Source organism: Sorex fumeus, unplaced genomic scaffold, assembly GCF_029834395.1.
Source record: "Sorex fumeus unplaced genomic scaffold, SorFum_2.1 ptg000043l, whole genome shotgun sequence".
NCBI lineage: Eukaryota > Metazoa > Chordata > Mammalia > Eulipotyphla > Soricidae > Sorex > Sorex fumeus.
In genome coordinates, this window is record NW_026606100.1 from 11,119,059 (window position 1) to 11,136,721 (window position 17,663).

At 38.5% G+C, this 17,663-nt stretch overlaps 1 protein-coding gene across 2 annotated transcripts in view; it reads left to right on the plus strand.

The window, feature by feature from the left end:
* The window catches only part of PRKG1 (protein kinase cGMP-dependent 1), a 1,343,145-nt gene that overhangs the window by 1,101,726 nt on the left and 223,756 nt on the right, over positions 1-17,663 (plus strand). For both annotated transcript variants that reach the window (XM_056120587.1, XM_056120586.1), the window contains exons 6-7: positions 6,163-6,240; positions 14,587-14,681. In XM_056120587.1, coding sequence (XP_055976562.1) covers positions 6,163-6,240; positions 14,587-14,681 — 173 coding nt within the window. The remainder of the gene's footprint in view (positions 1-6,162; positions 6,241-14,586; positions 14,682-17,663) is intronic.

Below are 17,663 nucleotides of genomic sequence, written 5' to 3' on the forward strand. Positions count from 1 at the left end.
TAGAGAATTTGAATCCATTTTTTTTGGTTTATTGGTTTGCTTCTGGATCACACCCATTGGTACTTAGGGCTTGCTTCTGGCTCTGCAGTCAAGGATCACTCTCTGCAGTGCTCAGGAGACAGTATGGGATGCCAGGGATAGAATGCAGATTAGTCACGTGCAAAGATAGTAACCCCTGTACTATTTCTCTGGCTCCTCTTCAATCTACTTTGTGATAATTTTTGTTCATGGAATGAGATAAAATTTCAACTTCTATTTTATAGTTATGGCTGACAAGTTTTCCTGACACTCTTTGTTGAAGATACTTTTTTTGCTCAACTTAATACTGCTATCTTATTTGCCATAACTGTCCATATCTGAAGACTTGCTTTTCTATTCCAATGTTATTAGAGTAAGTTACACTATTTTGATCATTGTCAGTTTTAAGTGTAGTTTAAGTCAGGGAATGCAATGTTTCCCATCTTTTTTCTCTCAGGTTTCCTTTGACTACCTGGGGAGATATATGGCTCCATACACATTTTAGGAGTGTTTGTTCTGTGTCTTTGAGAAATACCTTTAGAATTTTGATATGAATTACCTTGAATCTGTATAATGCTTTGGGTAAGATGATTATTTAAACTAGTTAATTATTGCAAGACATGAATATGAAATATTTTTCATATCTTTGTGTGCTTTTCTATCTGTTTAATACTGGCATTTAGTTATCAATGTATAACTCTTTTGTTGACTCCAGGGTACTTGATGTTTTGGGGCATATTGGAAATAGTTGGTTTGTTAACTTTTTTCTAGTTTATTGATGCATTGAAGAATGCAACTGATTTTTATGTGCTCATTTTGTAGGCTGGTACTTTACTGGCTCATTGTTCCTGAAGTGTTTAGTAGAGTCTTTTGGGCTTTCGAAGAGGAACATATTTAAAGGAGCTGAAAGGATTTTTTAAGAAGACATCCTTTGAATAAAGATATAGAGTTATGGAATGTCTGGCGTGGAGGGCCATTTCAGGCAGAGGGACGGGTTTATGCAAAGGTCCTAAGGTAAATATTGTCCTGGGTTATCAAGAAACTTCAAACAAGGAGATGTGAACAGAACAGACATAATGAGCGAGAAAAGTTAAGGTGAGGTCAGCGAAGCAAAAGCGCAGAAGTGACAGCGTCTTGCAATCACTGTACAATTCCACTACACTGGAGCAGCAAGTCCCCTGCCCCTGTGAAGAGAGTGAAGGCAGGCGATTTGTGTCAAGAAAATCTCCTAGACGCTATGGGGGATTGAAAGGGTTAGGTAGGAGTAGAAATCCCAGGTGGTGACTTTGCGGAACAAAAGCAGTTATGATGAGTGACTACTGCATGAATTCTTAACATGGAGCTAGCCAGATTTGCTGATAGACAGTCCTGGGACTAGAGTTATAATGACCCCAACGTGTTATTCCCAGCATCTGAAAAGGTCTAGTTGGAAAAAGCAGGACTAGGAGTCAGAGGTGATGTAGTCAGCTCTATACACCTGACATTTGAGGTGTGCTTGAGACTGTTTTGGTAGCACCCATTGAATCTCCTCTCCTGGTGTTATTACATTCATACAAATGCCTCTTGCGAGGTCTCGGCAGACAGACTCCAGAGTCTGCTGGGACCGCTTGGCTACAGCACACGTGATACGAGGTCTATTTCTAGATTAGTCTTAGCCAAAGGTCTTAGATTAGCCAAAGGTCTCGACCCTTTGGCTTTTGCAGAAGACAGCTATGGAGTAAAGATTTGGTCCACCTCCATTCATCTTGCTATGAAGAAGACAAAGTACTCACAGGAAGACACACCTGGAGGAAAACAGAGACTGTTCCTTCCAGCTTCCAAGACCAAATTCTCATCACAGCATAGAGGCTTTAGGTCTTATAATTATCCAACTGACAACAAAGAATCACCTGATTATATATGGTATGAAAAGAAATTACAAAATTGCTTTTTCTAATATAAAAATATAAGAAAGATTTAGTGTGGCTATTGTCAAGGAAGGGTAATTTATGTTGCCCCCAAGAGAGTAATTGGCAGTCTTGTTACATTTTTGAAGTTAATGTTGCGTTTTGATGTAACATTCAAAACTGTGGTTAATTTATTGGCATATAGGTGTAGAGATTGTGGATGTTACTAAATATTGTTGAGTAGGATTAGATGTATAGGGTAACCCCAATAAAAATAACATTAAAATGATTAACATTATATTAAGAATAATATCTGCATCAAAATGCCAATACTGCTGAAGCTAAGTAACTCTTGCCATCATATTTTTGCATCTACTACAGATCATTTCTGCTTACATAATGGAAATAACAATCACGTAGATAAGAATGTGCTCTAAAAACAAGATAGATGAGAAAATACGGACTTAACTGACATAAGTTTTGACAATTTGATATATTTTATGTGAACTTTTTCACTTTTAACAAAATAATTGTTTATTGCCTTTTTTGTCCATAATATGCTGTTAATCCCCCCCCTTTTTGTGGTTGACCTTGTTTTGTTCAAAATTCAACAGCCTTTCCTTTATCCTTTGTTGGGAATTATTTTCTTCCTCCATTATAGAACCCTCAGGAAAAAGTCTTACGTCTCTAAGATTGCACATTTATTACACATCTGTTGTGCTAATATACAGTACAGTGTTATATTTGCTTACAAAGTGTTGGTTGGGGGTAGGGTTAAGAGCCAAGTGAGATGAGGAAGTAGGACATATGGGAATAACATCATCATTACTTACTCATAAAATCTGGTTTAGGTATGAAAAGCAATTAGAATCCCAAACTGGAACCTATATATGGGCTGAATTACCTGTCCTACCACAAAAACCCAGAAAAGGGAAGACTTCCCTCTGCTGGGGGGATTTCCTAGAAAAGCAGCAGGGCATGTCATCTTCTGTCATGAACTTCCTCATCCCAGGAAGAAAGAAAAGGCTGAAAGGAGCATAGTTACGGAATTAATTTCTAGAGTACCCGTTGACTGAATTGTACCTTCTCCGGTGCAGAGTGAGGAATGCTCAAGGGAAGGACCTCAGTTTTTCTGAGTGAACTCTTCACAGGGAAAGAATCAAAGTGACATTTTATCCTTTTCACATCTCTATAGCTCTAAATTGTATGGTGGTCCTCTCTTTTCAGTTCTAGCACAATGCAATTATTAATAACGATTTGGGTCTGGTTTCTACTAAATTGAAACCACTTAGTCACAGTTCACGTTTCACCTTTTCAGTAAGCTACATATGACTAGAGTCATTGGTGTTACATTGGTAAATGAAGTCATCGCTATCATCAAAGTAATAGTGATTGGAGGTACTAATATAAAATTTTAATCTTCATCTTTCCATTATGTGACTCTAACACAATCTCATAGAACTCAGAAAAATTGCTGAATATTTGAAAAAAAAAACAATGTTTTGCTTTCCAACATGTAGCAAAATGTTTTGTATTCTCAAATCCACAAGATAAGAACATGGAACATAGATATCATTTTATTTTTATTGTTGAGCTTTCCTGGATTGCTTAATTCTTATTCCTAACTCTGTTCTGTGGGATCACTCTGGTTGTGCTCACGGGACCATATATGTTGTTGGGAACTCAAGCCTGGTCAGCTGCAGGCAAGGCAACTGTTCTATTCACTCACTCTCTCTTTCTCTGGTTCCAAGGAACATAGATATCTTTAGTGAAGTAAATTAGTAGAAGGTAGTACACCTACATTCCTATTTTATTATAAAGTAATTATTTGTATATTTATAAATAAATGTATACAAGTATAGGAAAAGTGCTTTGAGTTTTTGGTGTTTTGTTTTTGAGTCACTCACCCAGTGATGCTCAGGGGTTATTTCTGGCTCTGCACTCAGGAATTATTCCTGATGGCACTGAGAGAACCAAACCAGGTGCCAGTGTTCAAACCCAGGTCAGCTGCATGAAAGGCAAGTGCCCTACCTGTTGTACCATCACTCTGGCCCTGAAAAAGTGCCTTGAAAGATAGCTGATGGTGTCAGTATGAAATTGGTAGAAGGGAATAAGGAAGTGCCTTATTTTTTTTTCATAAAATGTTACTTGTAGAAAGGTGTTGTAGAGGAGTGATATATGTATATGTGTATATATATATATATATATATATATATATATATATATATATATCGCTGGAGCGATAGCACAGCGAGTAGGGCATTTGATTTGCCTTGCATGCAGCCAACCCGGGTTTGATTCATCTGTCCCTCTCGGAGAGCCCGGCAAGCTACCGAGAGTATCCCGCCTGCATGTCAGAGCCTGGAAAGCTTCCCGTGGCATATTGGATATGCCAAACCCAGTAACAACAAGTCTCACAATGGAGACATTACTGGTGCCTGCTCAAGCAACTCGATGAATAATGGGGGGACAGTGCTACAGTGCTACAGAGCACATACCATATAGATGATGATAGATAGAGAGATAGAGAGATAGAGAGATAGAGAGATAGAGAGATAGATAGAGAGTTTTGTTTGGATCTCCTGCTTACAATGTTACTGACTCCGCATGTAAACTGCAGAGCTAGTAACATTGTAAGCAGGAGATCCAAGCCTTAACAACCAACTTCAAAATGTGGCTATCAAAGAGGCAGGCTGAGGGGTGGGAGTGGGGTGGGAAGGAACCTGGGGACACTGGTGGAGGGAAGTCAACACTGGTATTGGGTCTGGGGCTGGAACATAGAATGCCTAAAACTCGTCTATGAATAACTTTGTAGATCACTGTGTCTTAGTAAATTATATTTTTAAAAGTTAATTTTAGTATAAAGTGGGTAGTATATTTTCTCTCTCTCTTGGTGAAGCAAGAAAATTTTTATTGAAACTTACTTAGAAAGATGTAAGGGGTGGGAAAGAAAGAAGTACATGTTCGAGAAAGAACACGGGCTTCTTCAGAGTTAAAATAGACAAGCAAATTAGATATATGTTCAAGGGAGAACACAAGCTTGAAGAACAAGTCAGTTTTCTCAATATACGAATAAAATTGTGACAGTTATCAATGTCAGATATTAGTGAAAGGCAAACTTACAGTTAACTATGTTGTTGAACTATACAAACAAATTATTGCTTTGACTTAATGAATATTGCATACATACGTGAAATCTATTTGTTTGTGGTGTGTGTAAGGTAATGTTTTCTTTTCCAAAATGTGGCTCTCTTGCAGAAGTGTAAATAAGAATAAGGTCAGATGCCACAGCTCTCATTTTTTGGTTATACTTCCTGACCCAGCAAGTTTTGTTCTCGTATTTCTCCTTGTAGAAATTACTTGCATCCAATGGCAGAAATAATCCACTCTGGGAATGGATATAGCAACTGTGCCCAGTATCAGAATACTGATATTCTGACTATGATAATCCTTTTGCAGTCTTAACTGGCTCCTAGCTCATGAGTTCACAGATGCTGAACCACAATTCAGACCACAAAATCAAGATATTCTTCTTTGACAGGACCGATATAAAGATCTGAAGCAAGAACATTACAATCTAAAGCAGTGCCCTAAAAAGTAACTACTATCCTATAACCCACATTCAACATCAACCTGGTTTCAATATAAATGATGTTGGATGCCACAGTAACTTTTTAGGTGTGGGAAATATGAAGATTAAATCCAGGAGACTGCTAAAACCTAACAAGAATGACAAAATAATGTAGCAACCTGTTTAATTATCATTCTGCTATTTTATTTCATGGTCAACTGATGGAAGGAAAGAATGTTGTCAGTAAGCTATTGAAATGAGTGAGTGTAGGGACCAGAGCCATAGTACAGCAGGTAGGGCATTTGCCTTGTGTATGACTGACCTGGGTTCAATCCCTGATATCCTATGTGGTCCCTTGAGCACTGTTAGGAGTAATTACTGAGTGTAAAACCCCTGAGAATCCTGGGTGTGACCCCCCAAAAAAGTAAGCATAAAGACTGGAATATATCTTTAAAATCACCCCCCATAACATTAATACATTTTCAAAATAAGCAGGATAAAAATAATTTCTTTGTAATTGTGTTCATGTACACTTACTCATGTTTTAGTCACAATTGATTCCAAACTTGGGCAAAACCTCCTCTGTGTGAATACATATGTCTAGAGCTGACACTGGAAACGTGGAACTGTTCGGTAAATTATTCCTCTTGTAATGTTTTGAATTTTGTTACTGTTTGTGTCTTTCAGACTCACTATGAAAATGGGGAGTATATCATCAGACAAGGTGCAAGAGGAGACACCTTCTTTATCATCAGCAAAGGAAAGGTAAATTCTAGCAGCAACAGAGGGCTGGGAAGGGATCCTGTAGTACATAAGTGCAGGGTCTTGAGCTGGAGAAGCTTTTGTATATTCTGATGCTGATTGAAAAATGCTTGAGAACAAATCTATTATTGATGTAAGAGGAAGAGACTGACAACTTTGGACACTATAAATAGCCTGGCGACTATAAGATTCTGGTCCTATAACCATTGACTAATATGCCTAAATAATGGGGAATATTTCCACAGTCTATTAAAAGAAGAAAAACCTGTTTACTGAAAATGTTTTTTACAAGCGACCATTGGATAGGGCGCTTATGTGTGTTTGAAGCCTGGCATTCATCTGATCACGTGAGACTTCCAGGAGTGATCCCTGAGCACAGAGACAGGAGTAAATCGTGAGGACCATTGGGTGTGACACCAAAACAAAAAATCGTTAACAAGCAAAAGACAATCTATCTAGTCATTAGGAGTTATAACATTGATATGAAACATCTGACTATGAAATTAGATGCCCCAAGTTAGAATCCGACTGGGAAAGTTACTAGTTTTGAAACTCACTATTTTTAGACATGCTGCTTAACATTCAGAGGGCATAGGCTAGTCCTGTTTAACTGAATTTTTGTAAAGAGATATTTAATGGAGTAAAAATGAATAGAATGATGAATTACCAGATCACATGATCACTGGACATCCCATTATTCATCAATTTGCTCGAGCGGGCACCAGTAACATCTCCATTTGCATGCTAGTGTAGCGCAATGGCGTCTGCTTGTCCTAGGAACATGAAGAGCTTCAACTCGATCGCTCAGGGTCTTGATGAAGAAGTCTGACCATCTCATAGGTGGGCAGCCACGCGATCTTTGGATGTCCCGTGGAATCCGGTCAGTAATGGTTCTAGTCCAGCGGTAATCTCCAAATCTCATTACATGTCCAGCCCATCTGATTTTTGACGCCTTGGCAAACGAGACAGCGTCCCTGATTCTTGATCATCGATGGAGGTCAGAACGCCGGATTCTTTCTCTCACTTGAGTGAAGCATGATACTCCAAGCATAGCTCTTTCGATTCCTCTTTGAGAGACCCAAACAGAGTTCTCATCCTGTTTTCATTGGGCTCAGTTCTCTGAGGTGTATGCTCATGCAGGAAGAACAGTGGAATCGAAGAGATGTGCCAGGAGTAGGAGGTTTTTTGTCTTCTTAGCTATTTCTTTGACGCTCTTGAAGGCATTCTAAGCCGCTCTCTTCCTCCTGCACAGCTCAGGTGCCAGGTCATTTATCATGTTGACTTCTCCACCTAGGTACACATAACTGTTGCATTCGGAGATGGTCATTCCATTGAGAGCGAATGGAGTGTCAGGAAAGAGTCCATTTCGCATAAACATTGTCTTTGTGAGATTCAGCTGTAGTCCGACCTTTCCACACTCATGGTCGAAGTTGGCCAGCATTTGTGGTGCTTGGCTAATGTTTGGTTTTATTAGAACGATGTCATCAGCAAAGCAGAGGTTGTGTAGTTGCCGACCGTCTATCTTCACTCCCATTCCTTCCCATTTCAGTTGTCACATGATGTTCACAAGGGTGGCACTGAAGAGTTTCGGTGAAATGGTATCACCCTGCTGAACCCGTCTCTTGACGTCAATGATCACTTCCCTGTAGAATGGTGAAATCCTGGTAGTGAATCCATAATCCAGCTCATGGAGGATCCTGATTTATTGAGTCTGAATGCCCTGTTGGGCTAGAGCTTCGATGACCACTTCCGTCTCAACAGAATCAAAGGCCTTCTATAAATCAATGAACATTAGACAGAGCAGCATCTTGAACTGCCGAGAAACCTCAATGAGCTTGGTTATCATGTGCATATGGTTGATCATGCTGAATCCTTTGCGGAACCCAGCTTGCTCGCATGGTTGTCCTTCATCTAGTGTTCTGCCAATCCTATTCAGGATGACTCAAACGAACAGCTTGTAGACGACAGAAAACAGGCAGATTGGGCAATAGTTGCTAATGTCACGGATGTCTCCCTTCTTGTACAGTAGTGTAGTCCTGATGGTTTTCTATTGGGACGGAACCTTGCATTCAGATAGGTAGCATGTGAAGAGCCAAGCCAGTGTATTGATGAGTACAGAGGGCAGATTCTTCAGGTGTTCAGATCTGACCTTGTCTGGGCCTGGTGCTGTTCGCAACTTTACCCATGATATGACATGTTGAATTTCGGAAGGGAGAACATTGGGAATGACATATTCATCCTGCGGAATTTGGTATGTGGGCAGGTAGACGTGGCTCTCCAAGAGATCTGAGTAGAAGTCATGAATAATCTTCTCCATTGCCCTTCTGGAAGATGTAATAGATCCACCAGGATGTCGAAGGGCAGTCATCTTGGTCTTGTAGTTTGCGAAGGACAGGTGGGCATTGCAAATGCTTTTCCTGGCTTCTGCTGCATCTGCCAGCACTGCTGCTCGTCTCTCTTTGAGGTCTTCCTTTATTGCTTCTCTGCACTGTTTTGCGAACTCAGACATTCGCTTGCGGTTGCCTGAGCCTTGTGCCAAGCCACGTTGGTGAATAAGCTCAAAAGAGTTTTCAAAGACAGGCGTTTTTTTTTGGCTATCTCTCTCGGCATTTTTCGCACAATCATGGAGGTGCTGAACCAGTCGATCGCATTCCTCATCAATGTTGTCAATAATGGCATCTTCCCATGTTGCTGCAATAGTGCCAAAGAACTCCCAGTTGGTGGTCATTCTGGGAGTTCTCTTCTTAAACTTTGCAGCCCTTTCTCCACAGTCTGTGAAGTAGAATTTTGCACAAAGGAGACGGTAGTCCGATCCTGTTTGGAGTTTTGGGACAACAGTCACATTGGTCAGGCAAAACCGTCAATTGAATATGATGTGGCCAATTTTGTTGTGGAACCGTCTACCAGGAGACTCCCATGCCCAACATTTAAATTCGGCCTTCTGGAACTGTGAGTTACCATGGATGGTCTTGGTCAACATGATGAACTCAGACAGTCTTTCACCCTGTTCGTTCCATTTTAGGCCATGGGTCCCGATATTCAACAATTATGAATAAACCCTAATTTATTATTTAGTATTTCAAGTCTATTATTTTAATTTAAAAATAAAAATAGTGCACAAATGATCTTCAAAATGGAAGTTTGTGTGTACAAATATTATAACAGTGCTAAAAATACTTTAAATGTCTTTGAAGAGCAATATATTCAATTTTTGCGTTTAAACATTATTGTACCCTATTGAGCTTAATGTTTTATAAATTATCCTCAAAATATGAAGTTGTGTGTATAAAGACATATAGGGAAGGAAATCAAGGTAGAAAGACATAGGAATTTTTATAATTGTCATTCTAAAATATATAATCTTTAAAATTTTTTTATCTACCAATTTTAAATGAGTATTTTGTAACAGTGGAGGGGGGAAATAACCAATCTCATTCACATTACCACAGCTGAGATGAATAAACTTGATTCAGTTTTTGGCACTTTTGAAAATTAATACTGGTTTGTAGAACTAAATGGGTTTCAGTTGCATAATCCTTAATTTTTTTTTAACATAGTAAATGACTAACTCTGGCAATTTATGATTCATATTAACGTAAAAATACTTACAGGGAGAGCCATATTATACAAAGTATGTTCAAAGTTATAAGTGCTGTTGGATCATGTTTGACAGCATCGGTTTTGGATTACTCAAGGATTGGAATACACCATTGCGTGACATTAGTGGCATGTTGCAAAGAAGTAAAATGAGCACTGTTTATATATTTAATCATAACTTTTGTACCACCACAATCAGAAATCTTAGGGTAGAAGAAAGAGACTTGAGGGACTGGTTTCTTAAGAGGCACCATAAAAATTTAGGTAAAGGTAAAGGTAAAGGCCCTCCCGTTGATCGTCGATTTGCTCGAGCGGGCCCAGTAACGTCTCCATTGGAGACTTTGTTGTTACTGTGTCTGGCATATCAAATACTCTCGGTAGCTTGCCGGGCTCTCCGAGAGGGGCGGAGGAATCGAACTCGGGTCGGCCATGTTGGCCGCTTGTAAGGCGAACACCCTACCGCTGTGCTATAAAAATTTAATAAGCACAAAAATGCAAGAAAACAAGAAATAACATTTTCTAAAAAGTTTAAATGCTCCAAGAGAAAATAATGGTAGAAAAACAGTAAGAATGGATTTAGAAAAGTCATTCTGTCTTATATTTACTATTAAAAAATTTACAGTTGCAAATGTTAAAAATTGAAAAATTTAAAGTGTGGACTTAGTAATTTTGAACAGGAGCTTTCCAAGTTATGCTCAGCAATTCTTAGCCAACTGGCTCAGCCCAGTGCAAGGGCTCAACCGTATGATTTTGCTGGGGCCCTGCAATGCCCTGGGATACCTGGACCATCCCAGTGGTGCTCAGGGCTTCTGTGGCTGCATCCAGTAATACCCTGGGGGTCCCTGTGGTGCCAGGAATCCTTGTCAAGTGCATGCTAAGTCTGTGCCTGAGCTGCTCTATGCTCTCCTGGCCCCAGAATTTTAATGTTGCTAGAATTTGCTGAAAGGGACGGAGAGTAGCCCCTGAGTACTCTTGAGTGTGGACCTTATCCCCCCTACAAAAAAATAATAATAAAGCTTAAGAGAAAAAAATCAATAAATAAAAAGCTAGTTTTTAAAAACACATGATGACTGATGTGGGGCTTAAAGTGCGTGCTTTGCTGACCCTGCTTTAATCCAGAGCATCCCCTAAGAAGTGCCCTGAGCACCGCCAGGGCTCAGGCCCAAGCAGAGCCAGGAATAGTCCCAACGCCGCAGTGCTGGGGCCTGAGGTCATGTGGTACAGAGGTTCAAAGGAGGTGTTCACAAGGTTTTCTTTTTCAATAAAAGTTTCTTAAATTACACTTTTAAAGGAAAGCTTTTTTTTTTTTTATCAGAAATGTTTATCTTTTTCCATTTGTGGATTATCCTGATAGAGTTTTCTTCACCTTTTTTGTCTGAACAGAAAGTGTTTTTTTCTGTAGGTGGCCTACTTTAATGTCTTTGGGAATGCACTTCAGGAATATACTTATTAAAATAACATTCCAAAATCCACTGAAATCTCTCTATAGCTTACTTAAATCAGCCCTTTTCAATTTCTGATTCATTTTCACCCCCCAAATTAAATGACAAGCATATAGTTACATAATGTATTTTATATTGTATTTTGAATTAGTAATTTAATTTTAAATATATTGCACCTTAGCTCATGACTTTCTTTTTATTTTTTTTAAACAAGGGGGCCTCTAAGGAGATTACTTTTGTTGAGTTGCCTTTCTGAATTAGAAACAGTTTCCTTTCTGAATTGGAATGAACATCTTTAATAGGAATTCTAATCGTTGAATCTTCTTTTCAACACCAAGTAGAATGTGATTAGGTGAAAGCAATGTGGCATTAAAACTTGAAACACCTACACACATCATCTAGATAAACCAGGCAATAAAATATTTTCTGGGAGATTCGCACAGGGCTTTCTAGAGCTTAGGCTCCTCTAGCTCCTTGTATTCAATTTGATTGTCCCCAGAGCTTCAGGATATGCTCTTCTTTTATTCATACAATTCATTTTCCTTGAATTTTTTTTTTTGCAGTAGGTTGTGAGTGGGTGTGGTCCTTTTCTTGTTTCCATTCCAAATACATGGGCCCCATTCTTTCAGGGAATTCCAAGTACTCACTGAAGGGAAATGGAATTTCTTAAAACGAATTGTATTGGGCACATTGTCAAGGTATTAGAACCATCGATCTTGACAGAGAATTACCAACATACACTGGGAAAAAAAATCAGGAGCAAAAATATTTGACTGTTTTCCTACCATGTCAGGTTTTTTGTTGTATGCTGACTATACAAAGATAAAAGATACTGGCCTACTAGGACCGTGCTCGTGCCATGGAGTGTAAATAACACAGAGATCATAGCCCAGTGTGGTAGGGTGCAATAAGAGAGAGGGAATTTTATGTGATCACAAAATACAAAAGCAGGGTAGGGATGATTAACCTACCAGCAGATAGGGACCAGGCATGCTTAGATTACCATCTGCAGAAACAGAAAAGACAGAAAAGGCATAATGAACTTGGGAAACTATAGTATTTCCAGTTGAAGGATGCCATGGTGGAAAACTGAGACACGATGGATGGGTGTGAATTGCTAGATCCCTGGCTTCCCCACCAAAGATTAGCGAATAAAATCTTATTATAGATGTAATGAGAAGTAATGTTGAGAGATGTAAATTCTCTACCCTCCCTCAGATCCGCTACTTATTTAGGAAAATGATTTAACCAGCCCTCCAGGTGCTTCTGATCACTCCACATTAAAAACAACACTGCTAAATTATGTCAGACTGTAGAAACTAAATTATTCTTTCTCATAAAGTCATTGGATTTTGAAAAGGAAAATGACATTTCTTAAATTTAATTTTTACCAAAAGAGCTCTCTGGAAGCAGCGTTGAGAATAAATTAGTGCATGTGTGAGGATGGTGGGGAATAGGGTGGAGGTGTATGAGGAAATGGAGGTTCAGAGATAAAATAATTTACCAATACTTGTCAGGGGCTGATTGGTAAAACATTTGCTTCTAAACTGTCTACAGTGAAGTTTTGAGATGCAGAGTTTCAAAAGCACCTTATCAAAAGCTCAAGAACAAGAATTTGTTACCCTTATTTTAAATGACATTCCCCACCATCTCCCACACACCAGACACAGGAACACGATCAAGCTTGAGAATCACTGAGCAGTAAAAACCTTATCGAATGCAAATGAGCATCTCTGTGATACAAGTGAAAGAGAAGAATGTTAAAAACTGCATTTCCATGGTTTTGAAATGTTTTGTGGTGAATAATGAAATGGATCAGTGGAAAATGATAATTGAAATCCCTCCATATTGCGCAGACATTCTAAAAACTTAAAACTTCTGTTTTTTTACATGCAATCTGTAAATTCAGGAACTTGAAGCATAGAATTTTTAAATGGCTTTGTCTGACTTTTTCAAAGCAAGTTTTTCTACTTCATTATGTTTTCCAGGTGGATGAACTTTTACTATTCAACCTTTCAGGATACATAGGTAGTTTTAAGAAAATTATTAGAGCTTAAGGAAAAGTTAATTCACACAAAAATTCTATTCACTATAATTATGTCTTAATTGTGCAAAAGAAATATTATTGTCTTATGTATACTATCATCCAAGTCACAAGTTCTGTATGGATGAGAGATCTTGTTATAATGAAACTTTTCTGTTGAGTTTTGCTCTATCAAGTGCTTCTTTTTCAAACAAATTATAGTGTCAACAAAATACATATTTCTTTGAGGACCATACTTTTTTGGTAAAAGAGGCATACATCTAATTCATATATATTTAAAAAATAAATATAAAAAGGATCCCTGCTGAAGGGAACATCTGGAATGTGAGGACTATATTAAGTTTTACAGGAAAGCTTCGTGAAATGTGACTGGACTTTGAATTGAAGGATGAATTCTTATTAAGGAAATAGATGGGCATAGCCTAGAGAAACTGGATGAACATGTAAATATGTGCAGAAATTTGTGCATTGCAGAGGAAAAATAGCAACAATATAAAAGTTCGCCAATAAAAAAATACATAGATATTTCTGTAAAGTTGAAATCAGGAACATTAAGATGGATAACTAGGTTCCTATCTAGTAGCATGGGATAGCAGAAACAATATTAAAAAGAGGATTGCAGAATGATAATACTATGTTATACAATTTTAAACCACATGCATATTAACATAGAACATATTACAAATGTTCACTAATTCATTGCCTTAGTAAGAAGTAGCACTTGGAATAGGGATAAGGAACTAGTGGAATTCAAATTTTACAATTCTTAAAGACAACTTGAAATTAATAAAATACTTGATGGTCCTTTCTGTGGTTTGCATGGAAATTTGAGAGGTTATTCTTGGTCTCTGTCTAGTGGGGATGTTCTCTATAAACATAAGGAGTTTCGATTTTGTTTTTTTAAATACAGAACAGGCTGGAATGATAGCACAGTGGTTAGGGCGTTTGCCTTGCTCATGGCCAACCCGAGTTCGATTCCTCCGCCCCGCTCGGACAGCCCCGCAAGCTACGGAGAGTATCTTGCCCACATGGCAAAGCCTGGCAAGCTACTGGTGACATATTCGATATGCCAAACACAGTAACAACCACTCTCACAATGTTACTGGGCCCGCTGGAGCAAATGGATAAACAATGGGAGATCATTGCTACAGTGGACAGTGCTAAATACAGAGCAAATTGAATTAATGCTATCTATTAGTGTTCATTGGATTATCAGGGTATGCAAGATAAACAGTTTCATTGTTTATTTATTTATTTTTTTGGTAGGTGAATGTTACCCGTGAAGACTCACCAAGTGAAGATCCAGTCTTCCTTAGAACGTTGGGGAAAGGAGATTGGTTTGGAGAGAAAGCTTTGCAGGGGTAAGTAGATCACATGACTGTTTTTAGTGAGTGCATAAATTCCTGTCTTAAATTTATAGCTCCTAGTCAAAATAGTCTCTTAATATCTGACACAAACCCTTCATGATCTTTTAAAATTCGCAGACAATTTTTTAAACAATTTGGGTACACTATGAGATTAATCAGTGTCTGTAATAAATTATTACTGTATTAATAGAAAAGTGTTTCACCTTTGTTTTGCTTAACTACAATCTCTATAGAGTTTTTTTTTTCTCCTTTTTGGTGGCATTGGGGCAATGTTAGGTATTTGGGTAACATCTGGCGATACTCAGGGATAAAACCTGGCTCTGTGCTCTGGGATGTCCCTCAGAGGTGCTCAAAGAACCATCTGGTGTCAGGGATCAAACTCAGGCCTCTTTCATGAAAAACATATATTTAGCCTGTCAAGATATCTTTTTTGGTCCTCTGTAAAGATGTAAAGAGAAATCTCTGCTAAGTTTAATTTGTACAACAATTTTTTTTTCTGTAAAACTCTTTAGTTTGTGTTTTGTCCAGAGAATCTGATGGGTTGAGAATTTTGAAATCCCCAAATATGATAATACACAATAGGTCAGTATGCCATGAAACCTGTTTAGCATCTTTCTCCGAATACTTGTTATCCTTCCTAGTTATGCAGTACAAGATAGAAGTTCTTCTACTAATGCATATTCAGATTCATTCTGGATGAGTTCTAGATAGGCTGTTAGAAAGTCCTGCTAGCAACCTGAGATCTCTAAAAGCAAACACTTGGGGTTTCCTTCCAGTTGCTGTGGAGGAAAAAATCCCATTTGATTTTGCACCAATCCTTCTACAGAATGCTTAACAAATATTATAAATGCATATGAGCTACCTGCTCACTTCCTGATTCTTTTCCAATAGGTATTCAACTTAATTATCAGCAATTATAGGAGAGTTTTCAAAGTTGAATATCTGTGTATCTAAACCAATTGAGTAAGAAATGATCAATTAACATTTATATAAGATTCTATTTACTTTTCATTTAAATTAATTGTATCAGATCCCACTCCTAACCTCTAATAGGAATATCTACTAGAGAGCCGTAGGGTATAAGTGATTTGGACATATTTGAAATGGTTAGTTTTGCTTCCCTTTGAAGTTATGTCTTCATTAAAAACTTTGTATTATAATCACTTTGCCTGATAACAAACCTAAATAAATAATTTAGAGGATTTCTATTTATTTTTTGTTTTTAGTGTTCAGTTATACTTGGCTATACTAAGGGCTTACTCTTGACTCTGTGATCACTCCTAGTGGTGTTCAGGAGACCATATACAGGGCTGGAATTTGAACCCAGATCAGCCACATGCAAGGCAAGCACTTTAACACCTGTACTATCACTACAGCTCAGGGGTTTCCATTTCTTTTTTTTTTTTTATCATTTTCTTATTAGTGAAACACCATGAAGTACACTTATAGACTTATAAATTTTTGTGCTTGGGTTTCAGTTATACAATGATCAAGTACCCATCTCTCCACCAGTGCCCATCCTCCCCCACCACGGGTCCTAGCATCCCTCCCACCCCCCATCCTCCCCCCCACCCCCCCGTCCCACCCTGCCGCAGTGGCAGGGCATTCCTCCCTGTTCTCTCTCTCTTCTTTTGGGTACTGTGTTTTGCCAGAGAGGCATTGAGTGGCAGTCATGTTTGGTCTATAGACCACTTTTAGCATGTCTCTCCCACCCTGGGAGGGTCTTCACAACACCCTTTATTTGGTGCTCTCTTCTCTATTAAGCCACAACAAAATGGAAAATTTCATTTTCTTCTTTACTATTTTTTATTTTTTTAAATTTTTAAATTTTTATAAATTAAAAAAAAACTTTATTGAATAACCGTGAGATAGTTACAAGTTTTCATGTTTGGGTTACAATTACACAATGATCAAACACCCATCCCTCCACCGGTGCACATTCCCCACCACCAATATCCCCGATATACCCCCCCTTTCCCACACTCCCCCTGCCTCCATGGCAGACATGATTCCCCATAATCTCTCTCTACTTTTGGGCATTATGGTTTGCAATACAGACAATAAGAGGTCATCATGTTTAGTCCTTTATCTACTTTCTGCACATATCTCCAATCCCAACCGATTCCTCCAGCCACCATTTTCTTAGTGATCCCTTCCCTGTTCCATCTGCCTTCTCTCCTTTGCTCATGAGGCAGGCTTCCAGCTATGGAGCAATCTACCTGTCCTGTGCATCTACTATCCTTAGGTGTCAGCCGTATGTTATGTTGTATTATACTCCACAAATGAGTGCTGTCCTTGCATGTCTGTCCCTCTCTTTCTGATTCATTTCACTTAGCATGGTGCTCTCCATGTCTATCCATTTATAAGCAAAGTTCATGACTACATCTCTCCTGATAGCTGCATAGTATTCCATTGTGTAGATGTACCAAAGTTTCTTTAACCAGTCATCTGTTCTAGGGCACTTGGGTTGATTCCAGATTTTGGCTATTGTGAACAGTGCTACAATGAATATATAGGTACAGATGTCATTTCTACTGTGCTTTTTTTGCATCATTGGGCTATATTCCCAGAAGTGGTACTGCAGGGTCATATGGAAGCTCAATTTCTAGTTTTTGAATGACTGTCTGTATTGTTTTCCAGAAAGGCTGGACTACTGTACATTCCCACCAACAGTGAAAGAGTGTCCCTTTTTCTCCACATCCACACCAGCACTGTTTGTTTTTGTTGTTTTGAATGTGTGCCAGTCTCTGTGGTATGAATGATATCTCCTTGTTGTTTTGATTTGCATCTCCCTGATGGCTACTGATGTCGAGCATTTTTCATGTGCCTTTTGGCCATTTGTATTTCTTCTTTGAGGAAACTTCTGTTTATTTCTTCTCCCCATTTTTGATGGGGTTGGAGGTTTTTTCCTTGTATCATTCTATTAGTGTCTTGTATATCTTGGATATTAATCCCTTATCAGATGGGTATCGGGTA